Raw genomic sequence first — 17,606 nt, 5'->3', positions numbered from 1 at the left:
CATATCATCACAACTACTTTGTACATCGGGGGAATTATACCGTGTTTTTTTCAGGACAAATTGGGATTTCATTTGGTGGTAAATGGTAATGGATATCTCCTGATTTTTTTTTTTATTATCAAAGGAAAACTGGCCCAAAATAGTAAAAAAAAAAAATCTTTTTTTTTTAGTTAGCTGTGTTTTTCTTGTTACCACCGTAACCTACCACCAAAGAATAACCCAAAATAAATTCTCCAGCTCTTGCCGAACGCAGCGATACTGTATATGTGTATGTTATTTGTTGTTTGTATCCGTAGTACAGCCCAGAAACAATAGTGCGCATTTTGCTTTTGTCTTTTATTTTTTTAACCTAAAACACACTGACACCTTTTTTTTTTTTTAAATCCCGACCTTTTGACTTTGACCATGACCTTGACCCAAACAATAACCCTGGCACTGAACTAGATCAAACCTTGATCTAGGTATTTTTTCTTTACTTTTTAATATTTATGGGTTTTTTTTTTTTTACAAAATTTTTTTTTCTCTCTATGCCAGGAGTTGGCGATACAATGTATCTCTCTTCTCCATTCATATAGGGAAAAAAAAAAAGGGGGCCGGGCTGCACAGTGACTGATTACTGTGATAGCCAATCAGAGGCTATCACAGCGATCATGAGACCCGGAGTCGGGAGCCCCGAGCATTAGAACAGGACCCGGGGCTCCCAGTGACACCGCGGTCTTTGTGCTGGAAGCGTGTAGTGTGGCGCGCCCCCAGCTCAAAGACGGGTACGCAAATATGCGGCCCTACGGAAAAAAGGCCAGTTCCATGAGGCCGCATATTTGTGTGACGTCAGCATCAAGGGGTTAAAAAAAACTGAAGAATATATTTAAAATATATATATTTGTCATATATTTTGTAATATATAAAAAACGCATTTCAACATGCAGTATCTATCTATATTTATTGAAATATACTGAATATGGCCAAAATTGTACAAAATTGTAGAATTCCAAATATATCTCAATATATTTGGGAAGAATATTTTAAAAATATATTTCAAATATATTTTTCTTCCATGTGGGTATGTTTGGAGAGATAGGGAGGTTAATGCAGCAAATGATATATATGCTTGTATATACACAAAAAAAAGTCTCTGAAAATGTGGCGAAATGACAGGAGAAAATAAATATATTTCACTAAATGTAACATTTCTGTGTTTCTCTCCATATTTTGGCTTCTATGCAATAAGGTCCAAAAAAGGTAAAGACTTCTCCTAATTGACTATTATATTTTTACATTCCTTCAATATCGCATGCCTGGACCACTACTTATTTAACGCATGCATTTATTTATTTTGTTCAGTGAACTGACTTTAACGCTGTTTTATGCAGTATTTATACGTTTTTTTGTTTGTTTTTTTTAACTAAAGGCTGCACAAAAGGATAGTGAATTGACATTTTCAGCATTGCATGATATTTGGGAAAAATGTGTCAGATCACCTAAATACTGCATGCAATCTGCTTTAGTGAATGGAGCCCATTATCCTGACACTTGTCAGTCATACAACAAAGCATCATCTTCATCACAGGTCATTGAAAATCAATAGAGACATTTACTATAAGCCAAAATCTGTACTGAATATGCTATAAAGGGAACATCTGTACTAGGTTTGGATATTTATGAGTGTAATCACCTTTAAACCTTCCTCCAGGGGCTCCTAACCAGGGGCGGACTGACCATTTGGAAACTCGGGCACTGCCCGAGGTCAGATGGGGGCCCCATGAGATGCCCGTTACCTTTTTCATAGGCTTTTTTGAGTTTGGGTAAGGACACAGGGGCCCCATGATCCCCTATTGCCCGGGGGCCCCATGAGTTGTCAGTCCGCCCCTGCTCCTAACCCCTCACTACAAACTACAGGACGCCTATTAGGTCTGTTTAAAAGCAAACTGGCTACTTTACCTCTTGAACAACGGAAACACTAGATGGCCATTATACCGTGATTTAAGAGTTGTGAAGCAAAGATTTTAGGAAAATTAGGATTGGCACATGTGGTAAAGACACAGCTCCCATGGGGCTTTATGTTCCCTTTCAGGGACTTACCAAGTTTTTAGCGCTTACGTTCACCACCCTGCAGACCAAATTCAGTATATCTGACACAGGTACTCGCACTGGAGCTGGGAACTGCTCCCTGTAAGAAAAATCAAAAAGGATGATGCAATTTTGTCATTCGGTGAAGCCTTAATGTACTGAAAATGCTAGGAAAAATAAACAAAAAACACAAAGAAAAAGCACTTAAAATCTTAATCAGTTTAATTTTAGTTCACTTTCTAAAATACTTTAACAAAACCGTTTTAAAAGCTGACCCACTGCATAGGTTTAAAGCATTCCTCTGATTGGCTGAGGTAGAGATCGTGAAAGCATCCACCCGACTCTCTACCTTAGCCAGAGGAAGTCTTGTATTCATTTATGTAAAAATGCCAGGCTTCCTGTACATGAGAAGTACTCAGTCTGTATCAGTTTTGTTATGACAGCAGACGGGAGTCCCCATACTGCTGCCTGAACAGAATGACGACCGTGCCGAGCAAGTGACCTATTTTGTTCACTATGCAGAAGACAGCTGCTTGACACAGGGCCTGGAGGCAAGCAGTGATCACTGGAGCATCGGTACAAACTACAGAGATTTACAGCTTTCACAGGGGTCCCAGAGGTATGCATACACATTATTATTATTATACAGGATTTATATATTATTATTATTATACAGGATTTATATATTATTATTATTATACAGGATTTATATATTATTATTATTATACAGGATTTATATATTATTATTATTATACAGGATTTATATATTATTATACAGGATTTATATATTATTATTATACAGGATTATATATTATTATTATACAGGATTTATATATTATTATTATTATTATTATTATTATACAGGATTTATATAGCGCCAACAGTTTGCTCAGCACTTTACATTATAGTGGGAGACAATACAGCAACAATACAGTTCAATACAGGAGGGATAGGAGGGCCTGATCCTGGGAGCTTACACATACATACATACATACATACATACATACATACATACATACATAGACCCTAGCTGGACCAATGTAACTAGGCAAAAATTCGATATCTAAACCTTAGTTTCAACCCCTCCTATCCAGCCAAGCAAAGCCAACGTTTCTCTGCTACAAACCTTATTTATTTCAGGTACTTATATAGCGCCGTCAATTTGCGCAGCACTTTACATATATATTGTACATTCACATCAGTCCCTAACCCTCAAGGGGCGTACAATCTAAGGTCCCTAACTCACATTCATTCATACACATACTAGGGATAATTTAGACAGGTGCCAATTAACATACCAGCATGTCTTTGGAGTGTTGGAGGAAACCCACACAGGAACAGGGAGAACATGCAAACTCAAGGCAGGAAGTGCCGTGGCTGGGATTTGAACCAACGACCCGAGTACTGCCAGGCAGAAGTGCTAACCACTGTGCTGCCCAACCTTAACAAAAACCTGTCCAAAAAAACGCACAAAAACAAACACATGCTAATCTCATTCTGAGAAGTGTAAAAAAGTTGCTGCCTGGCTCCCTTGTTGATCAAGCAACTTCACTACTTTAACAGAGTGAAATCCCTACTGTTGCTATCAACAGGGAAGGGATTGGTGGATCTTGTCAGAGGTTAAATTGATTACAGAACTCCAAATCTCAGCCCTTTTGGGAGTTTCCAAACGAAGAGTTTTGTACCATGCGATCTGGTTGCAGTGCGTTTTAAAAAGCACCACACCTTCCTGTGCAACCCTGCTCATTTTCCCAAAGGTGTTAAAAGCAGATAAACACTTGGATCTTAGGCGTTTACATGTGGAAGGTGTAAGCATTGGTGTATCTTCCAAAAAAAGGTGGGAATGGCAGTTCCCTCCTATGCCGAGTACAGTAGTAAGACAGGGAACCCCGATACCGAAAATGCAGCCGAACACCACTTTCCTACTTAATAACGATGTTCATTTCCAAGCAGTACCTGAGCAGCAGTCGCACACACAGTCCCAGCGCTGTGAACCTTCTCACCAGCTGCAGAATACTGGATGCCCCATCATCTTCAAGGTATGGAAGATCCAGTTCAGTACCAGGTCCTTCATAGTGGGTGGTGTCTGGGGGGGAACAAAAACATTTAGAAACAGCTATACAACAAGGTGGGTGAAATGTACGCAAATAACCTCTAAAGCAGTGGTTCTCAACCTGTGGGTCGCGACCCCTTTGGGGGTCGAAGGACCCTTTCACAGGGGTCGCCTAAGACCCTCGGAAAACACATATTTCCGATGTGTAAAGAACAGCTACAGTGTAGAAAGCAGCTACTGTGTAGAAAGCAGCTACTGTGTAGAAAGCAGCTACTGTGTAGAAAGCAGCTTCTGTGTAGAAAGCAGCTTCTGTGTAGAAAGCAGCTTCTGTGTAGAAAGCAGCTACAGTGTAGAAAGCAGCTACAGTGTAGAAAGCAGCTACAGTGTAGAAAGCAGCTACAGTGTAGAAAGCAGCTACAGTGTAGAAAGCAGCTACAGTGTAGAAAGCAGCTACAGTGTAGAAAGCAGCTACAGTGTAGAAAGCAGCTACAGTGTAGAAAGCAGCTACAGTGTAGAAAGCAGCTACAGTGTAGAAAGCAGCTACAGTGTAGAAAGCAGCTACAGTGTAGAAAGCAGCTACAGTGTAGAAAGCAGCAGTATTGGCGGTAAAGCGATACTTCATGAATTATAATTACTGGGTAAATAATTTTATGGTTGGGGGTCACCACAACATGAGGAACTGTATTAAAGGGTCACGGCATTAGGAAGGTTGAGAACCACTGCCCTAAAGGAAAAGGACCTCTACATAACCCAACCTCTGGATGCTTCAAGTGACCATCTTGAGTAAAGTACAGGAGCTGTCAATTCTGGCCTTCCTGAAAATCCTGGATGAATGACTCTGGCTTTAACATTTGAATCACAGAACAAGCACACTGCAAAGAGGTCATAAATCCTTATTTCTATACCTGCTCCAGGTCAAAAGGCACTGAAGCCAAAGTACCGGCATGACAGCCACGGAACTAACATTCTGTAAGGACAGGTAATCAATGGCAGTGCCCCTACTATTCTCATTATGCGGTTACTTTAACCACTTCTTGATCGCGCTTAAGCCAAATGGCGGCTACAACGTGGTCGTCCAGTTCTGGGAGGGCGTCATGACGTCCTCCCAGAACCAACCCCTCCTCACATCGGCAGCTCTCTGTGATTGCACATGCAATTATGTGCTTTAATGCTTTCTATTGGCCAGAATATTAATTTATTCTGGCCATTAGAATGCATTAAGGCACCTAGTGTTTATGCATCTTTCGTATTTTTTTTCTGGCCAAATGCTTCTCTCCTGAACACGCTGGTGATGTTTTTTTGTTCAGCCTGTACACGTTCCTTTTCTAATATGCCTATAAGCACCTATGCGTACACTCAGACATAGGCCAACATCGAGGTCCGTTTACAGGCAAAAAAAATAAAAAAGCCAAACGCCTGTAAAAGCGGAGTTTTTTTTCAAGCCCAGAGTGCATAAGCCCTAAACACCTAGCCTTTACCTTGAGTTTGTTACTGGAGACTAATGCAGGCCATAGATGGGTCGAAAATCGGCCAATTTTTCGTCCGAAAATAAAATCGGACGATTTTCGGATCGTTAGTGGGCTAAATGTTCGGCCGTTTTTCGGTATTTTGGCAGACTTTTTTTTATCGGTAAAGTTGGAAAAGAATCGGCCGATTTTGCCGGCCGATTTTCGCGGCAATGATGGGCAAATCGGCCGATCTTTTACCGATAAAAAAATCTGCGCATGAGCAGTGACCTGCAAGAGGAAGACAAAAAGAAGATGAGGATGAAGAGGAAGAAGAAGAGGATGAAGAAGAAGAGGAAGAGGATGAAGAAGAAGAAGAAGAGGATGAAGAAGAAGAAGAGGATGAAGAAGAGGAAGAGGAGGAAGAAGAAGAGGAGGAAGAAGAAGAAGAAGAGGAGGAAGAAGAAGAAGAAGAGGAGGAAGAAGAAGAAGAAGAGGAGGAGGAAGAAGAAGAAGAAGAGGAGGAAGAAGAAGAAGAAGGAGGAAGAAGAAGAAGAAGAGGAGGAAGAAGAAGAAGAAGAAGAAGAAGGAGGAAGAAGAGGATGAAGAAGAGGAGGAAGAGGAAGAAGAAGAAGAAGAGGAATTCCAGTCCGGCAAAAAATGTCCCTGCAGAGAGCTCCGCTATTTCTTTGACATTTATAGCGGTTGCAACAATGTATCTATTTGTTTCCGAATAAAAACCATCTGTATCCTAAATGGATACAAATAGATACATTGTTGCAACCGCTATAAATGTCAAGGAACTGTAAAAGAAATAGCGGAGCTCTCTGCAGGGACACTTTTTGCCGGCTGTAGACGGGATGAAAATTGGCCGATTTTTTTTACCGTTGCTGGCAATGTCAGCCGCTTGAACGACCGATTTTTTGTTTTTTTAAAAGAAAAATCGGCCGATTTTCGACCCGCCTATGGCCTGCATAAAAGTACATGTAGGTACACACATGACCTGTATGTATCCCAAATTTTTCTCTCCCTTTGTAGAGTGTATTTTAGCATCCATTTTTTGTATACTGTTACTTTGTTCCTGTACCAAGAAAAAGCTTTTATTATGCTTTGTGACATCCTCTCCATACTATTAATATTGTATCAGGAGCAGCTGCTAGTATGAGAGATCATCAGAGTGCCCTAGGTCTGTTCCTAACAATGTAGGTACACCCCCTTCCCCCAGAACTACAACTTCCAAAAGCCCTTTCACCACACACTGTGTAGGCAGGTCTATTGGAGTCAAGGCAGGAGTATGTTTTTTTTGGGAAATAAAATGTATGCATATGGAGAGGGATGAGTTCTGTTAGCTTTGCCCGAGTTCCCCTCTGGTTGACTGTCAACACTGCCTAAGATTCGGTTTAACCTCCCTGGCGGTATGATTATTTCAGATTTTTTGTGCTGAAAGCGGTACATTTTTTTGCATGGAAATATGTAGTTTTTTATTGTAGGCTGTAATTTTTAGGAATAACTCACTGAAATCTGTACGAACAAGAGTCTATTAAACATCCCGGGTATGATAAAATTTGAAACACGAAATCATAAAATTATAATTTAATAAATAATCATAAAAAATAATAATATATTTAATTTAATAATATAATCAAACCAAAAACACTGAAATTTGAAATACAGAGGCAAATTCGCACATCGCTGAGCAAAGTCGCAGAATCGTTTTCAGTGTCTGATGATGAATTTCCCCCAGAATCATTATCACTCAATTCTGCAAGTGGTTCTGATTTACTATCGCTGTTCTCTAGCCGGTCTAAAACCGCTTTTGACATAAAGGGACGCTTTGTGGACGCCATGGACGTTTCTCAGTTTCCAGGCAGAAAGAACAGTCAAAATGCAGGCAGGGCACAGGACAAAGCACTCGGGATAAAATGTATGTGAAATGCATTGAAACAACAATGTTTTACTATATAATAATCATTTTTTAAAAAATGACATTTTTTAAAAATTTCAAATTTCCTGCCGGTTCTGGCGCCCGTACGTCCCGACGTCACAGGGACCGGAACACGGAAGCCGGTATCGGCCGGAGGAGATGGCCGGGGACGCTGCAGGGGACACATTGCGGGAGTGAAGGACAAGGCAAGTGCTGCAGGGACTCCCTGAGCAACGCCGCATGGTAAGCCCGAGTGTAGCTCGGGGTTACCGCTCTTGGTACTGAAATTTTACCCCGAGCTACACTCGGGAATACCGCCAGGGAGGTTAAGAGATGAAGAGTTGTAAGCCAATAACAGGAAGATAGGAGCTCTCTGGATTTCTCTGTGCCTGCAACATTTTTACAGGGCTCATAATGTGCATGCATTTCTGATATGGAATACATACTGAGATGCAGAGATGTAATGCACATGTATTGCAGATATAGAATACATATTTTGTCCAGACATCGCCTAAGCCTCCTCGCCCACCTGCCTACATCATGACTGAGGTACCATCAAAGACAATGGAATGGCAAACAACCAAACTAAAGCTGGCCATACATGGATCAAAATTCAGCTGGTGCAACAGGGATTGGCCAAATTTTGTTCCATGTATGGGGAGGCACGTTGTACCCAAGTTGGGTACAACCAGCCTGTTGGGTTTTTCCCCAAACAATCGGTGCCACTGGCTATAGCTGGCAACTCTGATCATTGTATTCTGATGGCATGGAAGGCTTTCCACTGTCAGAAAGTGGATTCCCCCCCATCCACCTCAAAATGTGTGGATGGGGAATCTGATTTTTTTTTTTTCATTCAACTTGTAGGTTAAATGGGAAAAAAAAGATCAATATCTGGGCTGCCTGAATCATAGCAGTTGATTAATTCGTTTTTTCTGCCTAGTACCTGTAATGGTAGCCACCATGTGGGTCCTCCAAAGTGGGACTTATAATTTTATTGGGCAATGTTCAGTGTAACACAGAATTTCTACGAACAGCCATCACCAAGATTAACCAAGGTTCCAATTCAGTTCTGGAGGCACACTACGTGCACTGCTAGTCTTGGGGCAGGAATCTCATGCTTTAGAGATCGGTTCTGCTGCAGGACTCGCATTGCATCCAGAGGCAGCAATGACATCCTCCAAACACTGGATAAGAACAGTTGTAACAGCATTATCCACATAACTCCCACACTGACAGTCTTTTACCCCCGTTTACATCTGTGCGGGTGGTGCCTCTGCGGATCCGCACGAAAATCCGTGCAGCCGCACAGAGAGAGTAGCGGACCCGCGGGCAGTGCCATTAGTTCTAATGGCACGCCGCCCGCACTGGGAAACACAACCGTACTGGGAACAGAGGTTGCCGTACGAGCTGCAATTTCCAGAGTAGTGCAGGGACTTCTTTCCCTGCGTGGCATGGGAGTCCATTCAAATGAATGGGCTCTCGTGTCCGAGCAAAACACGGCCCGCAAGGCCGCATAGCTGTGAACCTAGGGTTACATCCACTCCTAGGACATGTACACTTACCGGTCTCAGCATTTTGATAGAGCTGCTGGAACACAGAATGGAGCGAGCATAGAACGCTCTGCATCTGCCGTTCCCAATTCTCTGTGTGCTTAACTCCCTGTGAGAAGCCAGAGCCCAAGGACGGCAGGAGGGAGAAGCACTGGCAGGCCAGCTGTTTCCAGAGAGAGAAATAGATCACAAATTAGTTTCTTATAAATAAGAAATTTACAAACACATCAACCATTCACTTTAGGTTTAAAAGATTAAAATGAAATAGATATGGGAGGGTGTGACTTCTAAGAGCCAGTAAATTGGTGCTCAATGAACACCTTATCCTGAGTTGGGAATTCTGCAGATTACAGATTCTGAGTTATAGATGAAGGTTGTAAAATAACTGTAGCAAACTTGCTCATCAGAGTTGGACGCGGAGTTCCCCTTTTCCTTTTTCTTTGAGGTATTCCTCGATCATTCACTCCCTACCCCCTCCCTTCTTGAGTGGCAGATGGTGGGGGGGTCAACACAGGTGAAGGCATCCCTGGTTTGGTGCCAGCAGTCTGCGGAAGCGTAACCTTTCTCACCTGAAAGCACTGATCCCAGACCTTGTGTAGGCTCACCCATCATAAAACAGATAAGGCAGCTTCTCCAGGGACTTGAAAGAAGTTGGAACCTCATAAAACTGACCAGCAGTTAATTGAACATTACTCAGGTCAGCTGTCACCTATGTTTCATATCATGGAGTATGAAGCTGTTAGTTTTAATTGAGAGTTCACTGACCTCCTGCCCAAAATATTGTATTGGGGAGAATCAAAGCCACCCCCCCCCCCTGCAGGGGGGGTTTTAAAAAGGGACAGGCTGCAAGCCTGGAGCTAAGCTGGAACACATCTCCCAAAAACCATCAAGACACCACCTAGGGAGACCCTTTCGCTCTGCAACGTGGATCTGTTTACAAACCAAGGCGTAAGAGCAAGTAACTTAACCCTGTACTTTCCTTCTTATGCTGTACCATATATATATATATATACACATTTTCTTTGTAAATATTTTATTGCACCTGTTTAACACTTTCAGAATGAAAGATTTATTACTAAAAGTGTCAAACGGTTTCTAAGCGCTTGCTTGCAATTCACGAATTCCTGCCTTTGCCACTGTGTTTGTTTAATCCTCTGTCCAATCGGCCTGCGGTGACCGTTTTGGACAGGCGACTTTTCAATCATTATAGTGTATATTTGATAACAGGAGTTTCCCAGTCTCCGACAAAAGTGGTGGTGGCAGTAGAGGGTTAGTTGCGTAATTAACCTGACCCAGTAACAAGCGCATTCAGGCTGCAGGCACCGATTGTAGCCCATTAGCTGGACAATCGCTGTGCAGGGTGCAGCTGGGTGGGGCCTTGTTATGCGCGTCACACCGCGATTGTAGATCGAGTTGGTGAGAAGGTCTGGGATCTGACGCCGCGGGCGGGACGTATTACTGTTAGTCGCGGTCGTGCGATTGTCGCATGCGATCGTGACAATAACCATTGAATCAAATTTACTTTTGTACTTGGTGAAGACCGGGAATAAAAAATTCAAGTTTCCCTGTACAGGAAGCAAGGACTGATAAGAGGCTGTAATCACCCTAGCTAAATTACAAGAAGTAAGCTCAATTTGGAGTCATGGGAAACCAATACAAACTTTGTACTAAAGGCTGGAACACATGGGCGAACAGAAAACCGCCAACATTTGGCCCATGTGTACAGCAGCCTGCTGTCCGGCTTCTGTGGGATGGGCATGCTGTAAAACCAGCATCCGATCAGCGCTGGCAGCCAATGGCTGAGAGAACTGATCAGTGTGTTCTGACGGGGGGGGGGGGGGTGTTCAGTCCCCCTGTCAGAACACAATAGCACAGCGGGGAAGCTCATTGCACTAACATCACGTAGTACTGCAACCTCTCAGTTGTTTTTCGTTTGGCCCGCTGAGTTGAACGAAAAAGAAACTTCCTGTACGTACCTTGTGTAAGCCACACTAGTATAATACAATTAACATGCAGGGAAGGAGGAGAGTATGGAAAGTTCTTTCAGAAATTTAAATTTTTAAAAGGATAAGTCTTCAATCTCCTGCCGCAAAGTTTTGTGAGGCTGTGTCTAGAGGCTGGAGATGCCCTATAGAGGTCTGTAATGCACAGGTGTGGCCAGGGAGGCAAAAGACTTGTGGCGCTGGATGTAAACAGTGGAATCGTGGATGTCAGACTAGAAGTATGAATCTGTGCAGGTGGTGAGTGGGTTAGGTTAGGTCATGGAAAAGAATAAAAAGGATAAATACACTTTGTTTTGAAGTCTACTATTCCTCTTACAAAAGCGATTTCTTGTTACCATGGCAATAGTTAAATAAGTTTGGATTAGGTGCAACAAGCCTAAATGTCATCAATGTGACACCAAACATTCCCACCATTTTTTATAGCAAACATACTGCTTTTCCATAGCCTAGCTCAGGGCTTAAAATTTCTAGTCCTGAGCTACTAGCCAGGCCTTAGAGTTACTCGCCACCAATAAAACACACAGAGACACCTGTACACACACACACACACAGACATGTACATACACACGCACAGAGACATGTACACACACACAGACATGTACATACACACACAGGGACACATGTACATACACACGCACAGAGACACATGTACACACACACAGACATGTACATACACACGCACAGAGACACATGTACACACACACACACACATAGACTCATGGATACACACACAGGCACGTACAGACATGCATACACACAGATACATGTACATACACATGTACATGCACACACACACAGACATGTACATACATGCAGACACATGTAAAATTGTAAATGCATACACAGACAAACACATACACACACACACCACCACCCCATAAAAAGTTGCAGTACTTTGTTGTTCACTCACAGAGCCGGGTACTGCACTCTAGGGGGAGGCAGAGAGCACAGCACACACTCCTTCCTTTGCTTTCACTGCGCTCAGCTATTGAGCAGTCAGACGGCTCCCGGTGCCAATGACAGATACGGCCTGAGCACCAAGCCTGCTCAGCAAGACGTCACTGGGGGACACACTCGCCCCCCCCCATAATTTCCACTCGCCATTGGCGAGCAGGAGAGTGGAAATTTGAAGCCCTGGCCTAGATCACATGGTCTCTAGTTGCCAATCAGAAAGACTATTTCTTTTAAGCACTAGTGATTCAAGAAAATCAAAATAGCTACACTCACATACAAAGAAAATGATAAAATCAACAATTTTAAAATACATGACAATATTAATGGCATCAAACGGATCTGTTACTTTTACTCTTTATATCTACACACTTTATCTTAGCCAAAAGGCCGAGAAGTGATACTCTTTATATCTAATCATCAGTGAGACTACAGTACAATTCTTCTATGTTTTATTCTCTATTCAATATCCTCTTACCTCCTGAACCTGCATATTTTCTTCATCCAAGAGACTCAGGAAAAAGGCAGTGAGCTTTCCCTGCAGGAGAGACACACTTTATTCATTTATTTCAGGTACTTGTATAGCGCATTCAATTTATGCAGCACTTTACATATATATTGAACATTCACATCAGTCCCTAACCCTCAAGGGGAGTGCAATCTAAGGTCCCTAACTCACATCCAGAAATACACATACTAGGGCCAATTTATTCATTTATTTCAGGTACTTGTATAGCGCATTCAATTTATGCAGCACTTTACATATATATTGAACATTCACATCAGTCCCTAACCCTCAAGGGGCGTACAATCTAAGGTCCCTAACTCACATCCATAAATACACATATTAGGGACAATTTAGACAGGATCCAATTAACCTACCAGCATGTCTTTGGAGTGTGGGAGGAAACCAGAGTGCCCGGAGGAAACCCACACACACAGGGAGAACATGCAAACTCCAGGCAGGAGGTGCCATGGTTGAGATTCGAACCAATGACCCTAGTACTGTCAGGCGGAAGTGCTAACCATTTAGCCACTGTGCTGCCTCACAATAATCAAACAAGTACTGGAAGACGTAAATAGACAATAACATGGCTATTTACTAAAGCAGAGGAAGGAGACAAGGGAATTATCAACTCATATTTTAAAGTGCATTTCCAGTTTTGCAGTCAAATTTGCAATGTGCTCATTTATGGACAGATTTGTTCGAAAGCGCAGTAACATAGAATGCACCAACCAAGCCTGGCTTTTTCCCCTTTTTTAGGCTAGACAGTGTATACATCTAGTTTACACGTTATAATGAGATCTGCCAACACAGAGCACACAGGGTTAATTATAGTTAGCACAACCTAACATTGCAAAGTAGGGAAAAGCTAGGAAGGATTTATAAGAGATAAAGTAACCATTTTTTTAAGTTACGCTACGTAAATGGGACTGTGTAACAAATATAATTTAGGTGCAGGGGCGGACTGACAACTCATGGGGCCCCTGGGCAATAGGGGATCATGGGGCCCCTGTGTCCTTGCCCAAACTCAAAAAAGCCTATGAAAAAGGTACCAGGGGCATCTCATGGGGCCCCCTACTGACCCCGGGCCCTCGGGCAGTGCCCGAGTTTCCAAACGGTCAGTCCACCCCTGTGTAGGTGTAATCCCAACTATCCACAATGATGCAATGCAACACAAACACGCCCACTAATGACACCAAGACCAACAAGACCCTGCCCATGCAGGATGTCGATAAAAGGTGACGGATGGATTAGGAAGCTAATGGCTCGTAGGAGGAGGGCCAAGGACAGGAGAGATGTGGAAAATGATGAATGAATTTGTTCAAACCAGAACTTAGGAGGGTTCAATGTAGCTTGTGCAGCATCTTAGATATGTAAAAAGGAAATGAGAGCAGTCATCATCAACAGTGGAGAGGAGAAAAAAAAAAAGAAAGGCTAGAGTTCAGCTTTAAGCCTGTCACCCTTAAAGCGGTATTATACATTTCTTTTTTAAATGGGCCCCAGGTTTGTTTTGCCATAAGGTTGCTAGTGAGCACAGCATATTAACGCATTATGGTGGACCTACCCGTCAAAAGAAGCCCTCCATTGATGTGCTGTCTCCACTCCCGCTGGACCTAGGCGCTTCTATTTTCACCCAGTCTTCATTCTGGGTTCACTTTCTGCAGCCACATAGATGGACAAGCCGCAGTGATGTCACTACCGCGCATGCATGTGAGAATCACTTTATATGCGCACAGGACGGGTGTCATAAATGTGGTCTGAGCTGCACATGCACAGCCCAGCTTACATTACTGCTGACAGGCCGGGAGAAGCATTTATACCAGAAGAGACCACTTGGGTCTCTTCTGTTTAACCACTTGGTAATCGCACTATAGCCGAATGATGGTTGCAGTGTGGTTACCCAGTTCTGGGAGGGTGTCATATGACATCCTCCCAGGATGCGTCCTCCAGCGCGCCCACAGCTGATCATGTGATAAGGTAAAAGGCCAATCACAGCTGCCTTTTACCCCGTGATCAGCTGTGTCCAATGACACAGCAGATCACAGAGTAAATACAGTTGCTGGTTATCAGCAGCACTTTCCTCACGCTGTCACAGAGATCGGCATTGATCATCAGGGCACTGATGATCAGTGCACTGCAGTGCCATTCACCAGTGCCAGCCTGTCAGGGCCGCCTATCAGTGATCACCATTGCTGCATATCAGTGCAGCATCATCAGTGCCTCCTCATCAGTGCCCACCAGTGCCACCTCATCAGTGTCCCCTCATTAGTGCAGCCTATCAGTGCCCATCAGTGCTGTTTATCCGTGCCAACTATCAGTGAGGTTTATCTGTGCCACCTATTAGTGCCCATCAGTTCAGCCTCATCAATGCACATCAGTGAAGGAGAAAACTTACATGTGGCGATCAAATACCATCAAAAGAAAGCTCTATTTGTGTGAAAAAATGATTGAATGAATTTCATATGGGTACAATGTTGCATGACCGCGCAATTGTCAAAGTGCGACAATGCTGAAAGCTGAAAATTGGCCTGGGTACGAAGGGGGATATAAGTGCCCGGTAGGCAAGTGGTTAAAAAAAAATTTCAGACTTTATTACCGCTTTAAAGAGCTCTGTTAATGGTTGTTTATAGCCACAGGAGCACTTTATTGAGTAAGCTTGCTATACCATAAGCATGTCTAGTTCAAAGCTCCCAAGCTGCAGATACAAACCCGCAGGGCTCCACAGGCTCGGGGATAAGTGATCATGCAGGACCGGATCCCTTCTAGAGCTGGCATCAGACACTACGGAACATAAAGACGCACAGTCAGGACACAGGACAAAAAAAAGCAAGATAATTATTTGTTACCTAGCATTTTCATAGTGGGGAAACATGGAAGCCATCCACAGAAAGCATAGCCATCATGACTGGCTGCTATGGACGACTCCCATATCAGGCCAACAAATCACCCACCTTTAAAATAATCCCATTTTGTTGCTTTGCAGACTGAAATGAGGACAGACACAGTTTTTGTTTTTTTCCAGCTGTGTTTACTCAACCGATAACATTCAAGTGAAAGATATAACACAACGTGTAAAAAAAAAACAAAAATCGCTGAGTTGGAACAAGGATCACCCCCTTGTGTCAGTATTTTGTTGACCCCCCTTTTGCATTAATTCCAGCCTTTAGTCTCCTGGGATCGGTCTCTACTAACTTTGCAGATCTAGACTTTGCAATATTTGCCCGCTCTTCGTTGCAGAACGGCTCAAATTCAGTTAAATTTGATGGTGACATTTGTGGACTGCAGTCTTCAAGTCATTCCACAGGTTTTCAATGGGGTTTAAGTCTGGGCTATGACTAGGCCATGCAAGGACATTCACCTTTCTCTCCTCCAGCCACTGTGGGGTCATTTTTCTTCCCATTGACACATTTCTGGCAGAGGGCAGCAGATTTTCCTCAAGAATTTGATGTTATTTTGCCCTATCCATTTCTCCTTCTATCCTGGCAAGTGCTCTAGTTCCTGAAAACCCCCCATAACAGGATATTCCCACCTCCATGCTTTACTGTAGGAATGGTGGGATTTGGATGGTGAGCTGTACTGGATTTCCACCAGACATATTGTTTGGTGTTGAGGCCAAATAATTCAATTTTAGTCCCATCTGACCAGAACACCTTTTTCCATGTGGCCTTAGAATCTTCAAGCTGTGTTTTGGCCAAGCTCAGTGGTGACTGCATGTGACCATTCTTGAGGAGCGGCTTTTTTCTTGCAACCCTCCCATACAAGCCACATTTGTGTTCAGTTTGTGATATTGTTGTCACATGCACACAATGACCACTCTTTGTCATTAATTCCTGTAACTGATTCAGAATTGCTGTAGGCCTCTTGGTCGCCTCTCTGACCAGTTTCCTCCTGGCCCCTTCATCCAGTTTGGAGCGACGTCCTGATCCAGGGAGGGTCTGTGTTGTACCAAATACCTTCCACTTCTTAATAATAAACTTCACTGCGCTTCTAGACATTGATCAAGCCTTTGACTTTTTTTTTTGTATCCATCTCCTGACTTGTACCTGTCCAGAACTTTATCCCGGAGATCTTTTGACAGCGCCTTGCCACCCATAGTTAATTGTTTGCTTCAGTTGCACTATCAGGGACTGAAATGCTCCAGGAAAGCTCTTTTCATGCTGAGCTAATCAAAATGACCACAGCTGATCACAGTTAAAAGGCACATGGCTTTGTGTGCCATTGAGAAGGTGATTAGCTACAAATGATTGAGTTTCCAAGTAATTTTTAGGGGGGAGGGTGATCATTTTTCCAACTCAGTGATTCTGTTCTTGATGTTTTTTCTCTGACATATTGGTGTTATAGCTTTCACTTGGATGTTCTAAGTTGCACATACAGCTGGATAAAACAAAAACGGTTTAGTTTCAGGCTGCAAAGCACCAAAATGTGATTATTTGAAAGGGGGGTAGATTTTATAATCTGTTTATTTATCTAGATAGAGAGAGAGAGAGAGAGAGAGAAATAGAGAAAGAGAGAGAGAAAGAAAAAGAAAGAGCGAGAAAGAAGAGAAAGAAAAAGAAAGAAAGCGAGAGGAAGCAAGAAAAAGAAAGCGAGAGGAAGCAAGAAAAAGAAAGCGAGAGGAAGCAAGAAAAAGAAAGCGAGAGGAAGCAAGAAAAAGAAAGCGAGAGGAAGCAAGAAAAAGAAAGCGAGAGGAAGCAAGAAAAAGAAAGCGAGAGGAAGAAAGAAAAAGAAAGCGAGAGGAAGAAAGAAAAAGAAAGCGAGAGGAAGAAAGAAAAAGAAAGCGAGAGGAAGAAAGAAAAAGAAAGCGAGAGGAAGAAAGAAAAAGAAAGCGAGAGGAAGAAAAAGAAAAAGAGCAAGAAAGAGAGAGAAAGAAAAAGAAAGAGCAAGAAAGAGAGAGAAAGAAAAAGAAAGAGCAAGAAAGAGAGAGAAAGAAAAAGAAAGAGCAAGAAAGAGAGAGAAAGAAAAAGAAAGAAAGAGAGAAAGAAAAAGAAAGAGAGAGAAAGAAAAAGAAAGAGAGAGAAAGAAAAAGAAAGAGAGAGAAAGAAAAAGAGAGAGAAAGAAAGAGAAAAAGGAAAAGAAAAAGAGAAAGAAAAAAAAGAAAAAGGAGAGAG

The 17,606-nt window shown here is 42.7% G+C and overlaps 1 protein-coding gene across 1 annotated transcript in view; it reads right to left on the bottom strand.

Moving 5' to 3' along the window:
* Positions 1-17,606, bottom strand: part of PELP1 (proline, glutamate and leucine rich protein 1) — a 60,722-nt gene that overhangs the window by 26,596 nt on the left and 16,520 nt on the right. The window contains exons 5-9 of the mRNA XM_089688014.1: positions 15,208-15,279; positions 12,472-12,531; positions 9,052-9,202; positions 4,024-4,153; positions 2,080-2,167 (exon numbers count right to left, since the gene is read on the bottom strand). Of these exons, the coding sequence (XP_089544140.1) occupies positions 2,080-2,167; positions 4,024-4,153; positions 9,052-9,202; positions 12,472-12,531; positions 15,208-15,279 (501 nt within the window). The remainder of the gene's footprint in view (positions 1-2,079; positions 2,168-4,023; positions 4,154-9,051; positions 9,203-12,471; positions 12,532-15,207; positions 15,280-17,606) is intronic.

The sequence above is a fragment of the Staurois parvus genome, unplaced genomic scaffold, assembly GCF_062004578.1.
Source record: "Staurois parvus isolate SC_StPar_1 unplaced genomic scaffold, SC_StPar_1.0 ptg000444l, whole genome shotgun sequence".
NCBI classification, from domain to species: domain Eukaryota; kingdom Metazoa; phylum Chordata; class Amphibia; order Anura; family Ranidae; genus Staurois; species Staurois parvus.
The sequence above is the reverse complement of the archived record's forward strand: the minus strand, read 5'-3'. Positions and strand labels throughout refer to the sequence as shown.